This window comes from Nyctibius grandis, chromosome 3 (assembly GCF_013368605.1).
Source record: "Nyctibius grandis isolate bNycGra1 chromosome 3, bNycGra1.pri, whole genome shotgun sequence".
NCBI classification, from domain to species: Eukaryota; Metazoa; Chordata; class Aves; order Nyctibiiformes; family Nyctibiidae; genus Nyctibius; species Nyctibius grandis.
The window spans coordinates 71,587,970-71,600,002 of NC_090660.1; the positions used below are offsets into that span (position 1 = coordinate 71,587,970).

Here is a 12,033-nt window from a genome sequence, read left to right on the forward strand (position 1 = left end):
AAAAACTGTAGGAGAGAAAACATACAGTTTTTAATCTTCGTGCACATCTTGGAAACATTTTTTTAGATTATTTTCTGCCAATCCTCTTCTACTGAGAGCTTTCACACGGTTCCAGAGTAATATAATCCTACATTTTAAAGAGGACGGATTACAGAGCATTATACTCCTGGTCAAATTACAAACGGTGAAAGGAACCTTTTTATTTTCTCAGATACAGTTTTATTTCAGAGCAGTGGCCTGGAAACAACTGTTCCTTTATGGTCAGATTGTGCCTTTGGTCACACCGCCACTTGAGTAACTAAGAGGAAGAGATACCTTTAAGGCATAATTTTCCCTGTTTCCCTTCACTTCAGAAGCAGTGAAAACTTTTATTTTTTCCCCCATAAAACAGCATTGATGCCATTGTATGGTTCACTTCCTCCTGCTGTCTTTCCTGTCTTTTTTGTCTGTAAATTGATTCAGCCTGGCACTATAATATGCTGTTTATACAGAGATGGGTACAATGGGCCTCCATTTTTAGCTGCCCCTATTTTAAGTTCATTAATAACAAAAGTAAATAGCAGTAATTTGCTATTCCTGTCCCCCTCTATCTATCTCCCTCTTATACATCAATGGTATGGGAGAGAGTCAGAGCTTCATTAGTTCTTCATTTGTTCTTCCTCCGTCTCCAATCCATACTCTTGGCATGAAGGAGAGGAATAAAGATGTCAAATAGTTCCTCTCTTTCTTACACCTAAATCAGGCTCAGGTAAGTCACATATGGGTGTAAATGTGGGGTTTACTGCTCTGTGGAAGCGTGTACTGCAAAGCACAATCTAATCTTTGGTACCTTGTTCCATTTGCTGGCAAGGAGTCTCTCAATGTTAAGACCAATACTAAATATTTAGCACAAGCGGTGGCCAAAGTAACTTTGGCCAAAAGGCAAAGTAACACTGTTTATGTGCAGTAGAAGTACTTGGTGAGAAAGATCTCTGGAGAACATTGTACAAACGTCTCCTTCCAATTTCTGGCCAAAAGGCAAGAATGGCCTTCACGTTCTTGTTTTCATGGAACAGAGAGAGGAGTATTGTACCGATACATACAGTCCTCTGCTTTTCCTTTGTTTAAAAAGATGTGTTACAGTATTTACCTTTGACAACTATTTATTGTTTTGTCCTGCTTTCCTGACGCATTGCAAACACAGATGTTTCAGTGAAAATGATAACACTGGTGTATTACTGTCAACATTCTGGTTCCTTCAGTCAAGGAAGGTGGAAAACACATCTTTGCTGAACTTCATATAGTAATAAAAATAACAATGAACTCAGCCTCCAAGCCACATGAAAAGCATTTTTTGACAGTGTGAACTATTTCAAGAAGCTGTTCCAAAGGTTACATAAGCTTAGTAGTCTAACCTATTTCACCATGAACCTATATATCCTAACCACGCACAAAGACCCCAGCTGTCTAGTAAGAAATAATAGATTTCTGCACTAAGAGACACAGGATATTACCCAACTAATACAGGATATTGCCTAATTTCTGTAAAATTTCTATAATATTTCTATGGTATCAAAGGTGAAGAGACTAAGGAAGTAACTGAAGAGTGCTCTTCCAAACTTTGAAAAATAACACTCTTTTTTAAAGTCATCCTTTACGAAGATCATTACACTGATAATCTGAAGCTGTTCCACAAGTGTTTGGTCCAATGTAATAAAATAAAGCCTTACAGTCTTCAGTCCTAAAAAAAACACACTGCTGCTCCAGTCAATAAACAGTCTTAGACAGTCATCTCAGACAGACCTCTTCAAAGTTGATTTCTGTGGAAATGCTTGGGTTTTATAATAGTGTAATGGAGTATATCATCTGGGCCTATTTTGTTGTGTTGTCAACCTACCCACTTAAACCAAGCACTCAGGTTTTCATACTACTGCTTATCCCCTTGACTTGCCTTCCTCCCATAAAGAGAAGGGAATTTAAAATCCTTATCACTTGCTTTGTAAGTCATTTCTAGTTTCTTAGGAAAATGTCCTACTGGACATTTGCTCCACTGGAAGAAGATCCAAGCTTACACACTTGGTGCTCCACATATTTCTAGGCATGCATTTGTGCACAAGCAACTGCCAGCTTATTTTGCATTTAGTACAGGACAAAAGCATAAAGTACCCCAGACTGCTTGTATACAGCTGAAACAGGCACCCATCACTGTTTGTGAAAATCGAGCCAAATATGTGTTCAGAATTATGGTGATTTCCAACAACTGTATAAACCAATGCTGATGTTAAAAGTTAAGAAAATAAGATTTCCTGGTCCCTTGATAAAAATGATTGTTCTCCACAAAAAAAAATAAGTGGGGCAATCCCTGGAATGGACACAGAAAATCTGCCATTCTGGAGTCTTCGGTGTGCTACTTCATAAACTTTTATAGTGGTCACAAGCACCTGTTTTATTATTGCTCAAGTATAATATTTGATTTGGACAATCTAAGATGGATTTAATATAGTAGCAATTTGTGCGTATAGCAGAAGGAAATGCAGCTTATCCGTCGAACAAACTGCCCTGCACTTTCTTGCAACATGGGGCAGAAGATGCTGAACTGGCTCAGCCAATACACCTGTGTGCAAATGACCTTGGATACGACAAGCTATGCTGTCATTTTCTGCCAGAAGAATTACTCTGCATAAGGATCTTTGCAAAATTAAACATTCACACTGTATTTAAAATGTATTACAAGTAATTTTTTTCTGCTACAGAATTTTTGCATTAGTAGTTATTTCTTGGAGATCAGAGTCTAGCTGAAAGCTGCTGAGATGCAAGAGACAGGATAACACCAGCTTGCTCACCTCCAGGTGATGTTCTTCAACTGTGCCAGAATTCTGTTTGTGCAGCTGCCGTGCTGCTTTTAAAGTAGGTGAAAAATGAAATCCCTTCATAACTGATTAAGTTTATTGTTTTGCATCTCTGGGTCAAGTATATTCTTTTCTGGACTGATTTGCAGTAGGTAATTCTGGGGTTTCTGCAGATTATCAACAGACTCTTCCTACATACCACCAAGACTGTTTGCAAAGTGATCCTTAATAAACAAGGAGACAGGAGACCCTGACAGACTCCCAAGTACAATTCTTGACATAGTTCACGTCAGTATTTTTTGATCACCACAAGCTAGATCAGCCTTGAGGAAAAGCACTAAGCAGAGCTGTCTCATAATGAACAAGCTACTTCCTGCCTCAGGGGAACACTGCAGTATCCTGAAGGTCCTACTGTCCATATAAAACATATTGCATATATTATGCCAGGTAACCAGGATGCAGAGGTGATTCCTCTGCTTTCCCTTTGGTTGATGAGTGTTCCCCATTCAAGCAATTCTCCTGAATTGCCAGGATCTGCCTGAAATCAACCTGCAAAGCTCCCTTATGAGTCACTTTATAGATGGGGTTTTTTGATGAACCAATGCAAAATAGCAAACAGCAGAGACCAAGATCTGACCCACAACTCTTACAGAAAGTACTCGAACAATGCTAAGAATTAGATTGATGGTGTAAGTCCACAAACTTTTTACACTTAGCTCTGCAGTAGGTGCTCTAATACTTTTTATATCCTTTTCCGTAAAGAGTTTCTATTCCAGTAGTTTGGTACTCATGAATATAAAGCTACAGTAACAAATTTCCTAGCACTAGAACAACACAGAGACAGAGTTTCAGGCTTATGAGGGATTATGACAGATAAATAAGGCAAAAAGAACTCTGAAAAAATTTCGAGTTTCTTTAAAACCAATAGTGCACAAAAACTGAAATAAAAGTTGCAAAGCTGAACTCACCAAACATCAGTGTTGGCATCTGTTAAAACTAGTCTTGCAGCCCAGGGTCTAAGGGATACTTCAAGCCACTCCTTGACAAGTGTAAGCAATGGGATAGTGGGAAGGGAAGTAATACGATGAATGGCTGCTGGAGGGCAGGAGAAATAGGTCCCAGCATTTTGGGTTGCCTAGGAGCCCAGACTGACACCCCACGAACAGCTGAATTTTTTCAGACTGCATTATCACTTTGTTGGTGTTTCAAAATGTTGTAATTCATTAAGACATTACAGAACACACCCAAGAATATCACATAATCTTCAATTTTCAGGTATGTAAAGCTATTTTTTGAACAAATTGCTCTACACTTACTCCAAATTTACCTAAGCTGTTATTATTCACCATGGAAATATTTCCAGTGGCTAGTTCTCCACATCTATAGCTATTAGTCAAGGTGACATAGGAAGTGTTCAAACAGCAGATCGTGTTAGAACACTAATATTATTAAGACAGAAGTTAATAATTCTGTAAGTTAACTTTATGACCAATTAATCACACAACGTGATGAGTGCTGGAGGCATTCTATTCCAGATGCATATCCTAATTTACCTGCACTAAAGCACACCTCAGCAAAACAGCTTTGTGGTTGAAATATAAAGCAATGAAATGCTGAGCTAAAAGAAATTCTCTTTTGAACTACCAGGAATTCAGGCTATGAAATAAAATCTTTTGCATTTAGCGGGTCTTATGCAACACAGTGTCATGCTTACCTCCATGGGGAAGGCCTTAAAATTAACCGTGTGTTCAGAACCACGCTGGTTTTCTCTCCCCCAGTGAAATCGAACATCGTGTAGTTCAAACTCATGTCCGCGAGGTAATGGCCCCCCTATTAACACTGGGAAAGAAGAAAAATGGTAAGGAACTTGGCTTTCCAAGCACACAAGCCACTGAATATATTCTCCAAATACAATGGGGACATTGTTGCAAGCTTCTTTATTATCAGCGGTACTGAAGAGGAGAAGAGTAAAGCTGACAGACTTCACATCACAGAATCACAGAATCACAGAATCACAGAAGGGGAAGGGACCTCGAAAGATCATCTAGTCCAATCCCCCTGCCGCAGCAGGATTACCTAGACCATATCACACAGGAACGCGTCCAGGTGGGTTTTGAATGTCTCCAGAGAAGGACACTCCACAACCTCTCTGGGCAGCCTGTTCCAGTGTTCGGTCACCCTCACCGTAAAGAAGTTTTTCCTCATATTTATGTGGAACCTCCTGTGTTCCAGCTTGCACCCATTGCCCCTTGTCCTGTCAAGAGATGTCACTGAGAAGAGCCTGGCTCCATCCTCATGACACTTGCCCATTACATATTTATAAACATTAATGAGGTCACCCCTCAGTCTCCTCTTCTCTAAGCTAAAGAGACCCAGCTCCCTCAGCCTCTCCTCATAAGGGAGATGTTCCACCCTCTTAATCATCTTCGTGGCTCTGCGCTGGACTCTCTCTAGCAGTTCCCTGTCCTTCTTGAACTGAGGGGACCAGAACTGGACACAATATTCCAGATACGGCCTCACCAGGGCAGAGTAGAGGGGGAGGAGAACCTCTCTTGACCTGCTAACCACACCCCTTCTAATACACCCCAGGATGCCATTGGCCTTCTTGGCCACAAGGGCACACTGCTGGCTCATGGTCATCCTGTTGTCCACTAGGACCCCCAGGTCCCTTTCCCCTACGCTGCTCTCCAACAGCTCTGCCCCCAACTTGTACTCATACATGGGGTTGTTCTTGCCCAGACGCAGGACTCTACACTTGCCCTTGTTATATTTCATTAAATTTCTCCCCGCCCAACTCTCCAGCCTGTCTAGGTCTCTCTGAATGGCTGCGCAGCCTTCCCGTGTGTCAGCCACTCCTCCCAGTTTTGTGTCATCAGCGAACTTGCTGACAGTGCACTCTATTCCCTCATCCAAGTCATTAATGAATATATTGAATAGTACTGGTCCCAGTACCGACCCTTGAGGGACTCCGCTAGACACAGGCCTCCAACTGGACTCTGTCCCATTGATCACCACTCTCTGGCTTCTTTCCTTCAGCCAGTTCACAATCCACCTCACTACCCGATCATCCAGACCACACTTCCCCAGTTTAGCTGCGAGGATGCTGTGGGAGACCGTGTCAAACGCTTTACTGAAATCGAGATAGACCACATCCACAGCTTTACCATCATCTATCCACCGGGTAACATCCTCATAAAAGGCTATCAAGTTGGTTAAGCATGACTTCCCCTTGGTGAAGCCATGCTGAGTGCCCCTAATGATCCCCCTATCCTTGATGTGCCATCTTTACTTTTGAAGTACCGTGCAAGTATTCAGGCAGTTACAAACAACAGTGAAATTGCTGTCGTGCTGCACTCTTTGTTTTATGAGGCAGAACAGCTGGTCATAACACAAAATAAAAACCTTGTACCTTTATCAGCCCAAAGAGTGAATATGTTTATTGCTGTTATCAAGACAGTAGCTGTGTGCTCTAAACAGATGGCAGGAGTTCTGAATTGAACTGATAACTACCTCCAAGTTGTCCGAATGCTTAATCTCTATCACCTGCATTTGCTATGAGTCACAGAAACTGATAGAAAACTTTTGATTGCCAATATTTTGCTAGATAAAGGTGTTCAGCCATATACCACCTGCCAGGCTTCTGAGACACAGAATGCCTCCATATCCAAATATAATCAAGCCTACACACAGGAGCAATGGCATACCTCTTTTACTTAAAAACAGCTTTTAGGCAGCCATGGCTTTTTTTTTACTTTGTTTTTTTAAACATCCGGAATTTCATAAAAGCATCTATTCACAATTGCAACACATTAAAAAAAAATTTATATAATAGCATGATACTTTTGAATTAATAGAGACTTCCACCAGAAGTAGTAAAAGCAAGCAATTGTACCTTGTGAGGCCCAATATACTTTGGAATTAACCAATGCACACATTTTGCCCAGGGATTTGTAACTCTGCTTCAGATCACATATTACTCCACAAGCTGTAGGTAACTTTCCACTGAAATCATTGAATATTGGCTTCTAGGCAGGGCTGGATTTTATTTAAGGGCATTCACAGTCTTCCCGAGAATCCATTAAACTCTAGCTTACGTTTCATAGACTTCGAAGGAATCTTTCAAAATCTCTGATAATTGATAAGGATTATTTAATCACATAAGCTACAGCTTTAGGGAATTAAAGTTCCATAATATAAAGTTATTTTCACACATAAACTAAATGGCCTTAGTTTGGAGCACAAAACATAGTGTAATATTAAAACATAATCTAGCAATTGAATCATATTGCAACTGTACAAACACAAAAACAAAAGTATAGAACTACGAAAAGCCTGAAAGAAAACTGATCAGTTATGGTTTTCATAAGAAATTACATTGCAGAAAAAAGTAAAATATTCTGATTAATCCTCCTTCCATAATTTTTCGTAACTAAACTAACAGCCATTAGGGTTTCTAAAATGAAATGTCCTGAATGTAGTTATAGATTCAGATTTGCCTCTTAAATTTGCTTTATCTATATTCTGTCTACACCTATACCCTACAGGTAAAATCTACAAATATGGTGAACATTGGGGGAAACAACCAATTAAAGTATTTAGGGAAATCTGGACAAATAAAAAGAAACATGATACTTAATTAGTACTATTTCTTAGGAAAATGGAGCATTTTCTCTGTTTTAAGATATTGCTCCTAGAGAAAGTGTAACTAGAACAAATGTTCTCTATATGATGTAGTTCTGGATCTGCAGGAGCTTTAGGGAGTTTATTTCTGAGGCTTAAGTTATAACATTGATCCCATGATAAAAGTACTTCAATGCATGAAGCATGTTTATCTTTCCTTTGCCTTTCATCAAATGTTGATCCTCGTCAATACATGAAACACGTTTAACTTCACTTTGCCTTGCAGCAATTTTTGATCCTCATTAGAAAATGATTCTGAAACCATCATCCACTGTGCAATCCACTGCTGGCTTCAGAGGAGTCTCTCTGTTAGTAGGATATCCTCTAAAGCATTTTTCAATAAACAATTCCATTACACAGTTGGTCATGCTTCTTCCACCTAATGCATAACATGTGTACGATGATCAAACTGGAAGCAGCCTGTGAAAATGTTTGCAATTAAATAATAAGAAGGATTTGGGAATTCCAGATGGACTGCATGTCTTGAATTAAAGGATAAAATCAATCACCAGTAATGACAAATTGATTTTTAATATGTATCTTAATCGGTTTACTTTTTTCCACCAAGAAGTTTTTCTTCAACTGTTAACATTACAGCCGATGAAGACCTCTTGCACCTTAATTGGACAGAGTTTCAAAAGCATTTAGTGCTCAACAGTTCCCATTAAAATACTATGGCTAAATGGATTTGTCATCAGAGATCCCCTGTGAGGAAAAGAAGCTGCAGGAGTTTCCGCAATCCCTGAAAGTTGGCCGGAATACTAGGTCAAACACAGCTTATTAACTCTTTTTCTCCTCTTGGTAGGGATAACAAATGTTGTCTTCCCCCTCCCAAAAATGGAAAAATTATCCCCGGTTTACAAACGGAGAATGGGAAATTATGTAACATGAAATCTAAGGAAAAGCTGAAATTAAAACAAGATTTCCTAAATCATAATTCCATACCTCAGTCATAAACTTTTATTCTATTTCACATTTTCTCATATTTCAAGACTCATCAGTCTGGCATCACACTGCATTCAAGTTTAAAAAGAAGTCTTGCCTTCTCCTATGTCTCCAATGGTTTTGCACATGCATTTAGGTGTGTTGGTCCCATCTTATTAATTATTGCTACTAGGCTACAAACTGCCCTTGGGAAAGGTAGGGTTGAACCAGTTGCATTTTGGTATGCAAGCAACGACGCTGTTTGCAGTCACTCTCACCTCCTTCACAGGAGAATTCAAGAACCTTCCTGATCCTGAAGAGTGAACCTTACTCCTTGGGAAAAGAGCTCTGCCTCTGATGAAGGCAGTAAAACTGACTGGAAGTACAAAATTTCTGTTCTAATGGAAATCTGCAAAATTATGTGGAAAGAAATGTTCTGTGTCGCAATACCCGGAATTTATCATGGAAAGGAAATTATAAAGGAAAGCATCACTACTAAAATAACAAACCCTTCCTTTTTAAAAAATTCAGTGTAAAACTGAACTAACTCCCTCCCTCCCAGCACAGCTGTAGTTCCCAGGACTGCTGGGATCCCAGAAGGAAACACAAGTTGGAATGTCTCATGGTTTGACAAAGTTCAGCTGTTTAAATGCCCCCAAAAGGCTGTTACTAGCTAAGATTGGTTAGAGTAACTTCGCTGCTCTTCCAAACACATGGTAAGAACTACCACAGTGCTGGAAAGCACAAAGGACTTTTTTTCTTCCTACTTTCTTGACAGTTGTCTCCTTCATCCAGAATAATTTATCCAGATGAAATGAGATACTGCAATTTCACTTAAGTGGGAATTGTTTCTTTTATTATTTGCTTCTAATTCTTATTTGATGAATGACTCCAAAAAACCCTTTAAGAAATGAGGACTGCTTTGCTACCTGCTCTTCATCAATACAGTAAGCATGTGTAACTGGAGTATCTATCTTAAGCCACCCACTTCTGTAGTTAGTATTCACAGCCCACTCAAATCAATGGAAAAAGCTCTTTTAACTTACATAGTCTTTGGACCAAGGACAAATTTTGCCAGCTGTACAAAAGAGTTTGGCATCACACTGTCTTAGTGATAGTCTGGACTGCTTCTGAATATAGACAACTGTTAATGCCAGTGAATTAGAAGACACCACCACAAGGGGAAATTCTGCACGTGCTCTGAAGCAATCTGACCATCCAGTTTGGCATCTAAACTTGCAGCTTTCTCCTTTTCCTACTGAAGTCAACAGCAACGCTCTTACCGGCCGCAGTCCATGCCGCACGAGCACAGCGGCTCGCTGCTGGGAGCTGTTGCTGTTCCTGTGCTCCGGGACACAGCTACAGCGAGTCTTAAGGCAACACAAGCGTTAGCGGGCAAAGCAAAGGGCCGTGTTTCAGCATTACCTGATTTTGACTTCAGGGCAATCTGAATTGAATGCCCGTCGTTGATCACTTCACAGTCACGACACACTACGTAGTTCGGCGACAAACGCACTTCCAGAAGCGAGGGGTCGTGTTTAGCCTCTCTCGAGTTCAAGTTAATCGGCGACTGGTACTCCCCGTTAGCATCAGGAAAAATCAGCCCCCACTCCACTCCTGAGACACAAGGGACAGCTGTCACGGGGGGACCCGGCGCCCCGCGCTGCACGGCGGCTGCCCGGGCCAGCCAGACCCTCCCCGCCCTCACCCACCGCCTCGCTGCTGCCCACCGGCGCGGGTAGGGCCCTGGGGGGGCTGCTCCGCGGCACCGCGGCCCGCCGGCCCCGGTAACCGCTGCCGGGCGGCTCCGCGGCCGCCGCCGCGCCGCGCTGCTCTCCTGCCGGCGGTGACAGACCTGCCACCCGCTGCGGACCGGCGCTTCCCCGCTCTCCACGGCTCGGGGCGGCCGGGGGGCGATTTTCCCTCCGCTCCACCACTCAAATCCTCCCACCGCCACCTCCTCCCCCTCATCTCCCGGCCGCGGCGAAAGTTTCTCCGCGCCGGCGCCGCCACCCGCTCCTCACCTTCCTCGTAGCCCCACTCCGGAGCCTCCTCCCGGCGCGGGAGGGGCTCGGTGCCCTCGATGAGACTCCTGTCAGCCATGGGCGGGCGCCCTGCGAGCGGCCCCGGCTCCCGTCGGCCAGCCGGGTGTGAGTGTGCGAGGGGGCGAGGCGGGCTGGCGGCGCACCGCTCCGCACCGCGCCTCCGCCCTCCCTCCGCCGGCGGGTGTCGTCGTGTAGCGGGGCAGGGGCCGGGGGAGCGGCGCGGCCGCCGGGCGGACCCGGGAGCCGGTCGCTGTCCCGGGGGCGCGGCGGGGCGGGGTAAAATGGCAGCCGGCGGAGCGGGGAGAGGGGATGGGGCGGCGGCGGGTGCCGTAGCCCAGGCTGGCGTCGCCCGTGGGCCGCTGCTGCCCTGTGCTCCCCGCGCCTGCCTCGCCTTCCCGCTGCCCTCGGTGTGCTCGCCTCGCCGTGCAGGCGGCTCTCCTCCCGTGGGTGCGTGTCCCCGCAGCTCCCGCAGCCCCTGGGCTGGGCACAGGAGGTCTGAGCGCCCAGGGACGCCTGGGGAGAGCAATTTCAACAAAGGGAAGGGCAAAGCCCTGCCCCGGGGGAGGAACAACCCAGATACTAGTACAGGCTGGGGGACGGGTGGCTGGAAAGCAGCTTGGCAGAAAAAGACCTGTGGGTCCTCGTGGGACACGAGCCAGCAGTGTGCCCTTGCTGCAAAGAAGGTGAATGATAACTTTGGCTGCATTAGTCAAAGTATTGCCAGCAGGCCAAGGCAGGTGATCCTGGCCCTCTACTTGGCTCTGATGGGGCCACACCTGGGGTGCTGGGTCCAGTTCTGGCCTCCCCAGTACAAGAGAGATGTAGCGCTACTGGAGAGTCCAGCATAGGGCCATGAAGACGGTTAAGGGACTGGAGCATCTGTCACATGAGGGAAGGCTGGGAGAGCTGGGACTGTTCAGTGGGGAGAAGAGCAGGCTCAGGGGGATCTCATCCATGTGTACAAATACCTGAAGGGATGGTGCAAAGAGGATGGAGTCAGGCTCTTTTCAGTGGTGCCCAGTGACAGGACCAGAGGCATGAGCGGAAACTGGAACACAGGAGGTTCCCTCTGAACATCAGGAAAAACTTTTTTACTGTGGGGGTGACCAACCACTGGTACAGGTTGCCCAGGGCAGCTGTGGAGTCTCCCTCCTTGGACATATTCAAAGCTTATCTCAACACAGTCCTGGGGAACCTGCTCTGGGTGGCCCTGCTTGAGCAGGGGTGTTGGACAAGGTGATCTCCTGAGGTCCCATCCAGCCTCAGCCATTCTGTGATTCTGTGGTTCCTCCTCATCCCACAGCAATGTGCCCCTCCTATGGAGGGATGGAGGCCCTCAGTGAGGATAAGGAAGCTACTGTAAAAGCGAGAGACCCCTGCTCTGTCCCTTCTGTTCTGAAGGAGGGTTCATGCCTCCACTCTCTTTACAGCTGCCCCTTCATTTAGGCCACATCCAGGAGTGTGGCTTCAAAGCCTTCTGCAGAATATACAGGATGTAGAGTTTGCGGAAGGTCTCTCCCAAACAAGAGGATGCCTCAGTTCGAGTATATGAAAGG

General features: G+C 44.4%; 1 protein-coding gene across 1 annotated transcript in view; it reads right to left on the reverse strand.

The window, feature by feature from the left end:
• The window catches only part of CA8 (carbonic anhydrase 8), a 57,286-nt gene extending 46,595 nt beyond the window's left edge, over nucleotides 1–10,691 (reverse strand). The window contains exons 1-3 of the mRNA XM_068396361.1: nucleotides 10,457–10,691; nucleotides 9,858–10,049; nucleotides 4,543–4,667 (exon numbers count right to left, since the gene is read on the reverse strand). Coding sequence (XP_068252462.1) covers nucleotides 4,543–4,667; nucleotides 9,858–10,049; nucleotides 10,457–10,535 — 396 coding nt within the window. The 5' untranslated portion in view covers nucleotides 10,536–10,691. The remainder of the gene's footprint in view (nucleotides 1–4,542; nucleotides 4,668–9,857; nucleotides 10,050–10,456) is intronic.
• Nucleotides 10,692–12,033: the final 1,342 nt, after the last annotated feature.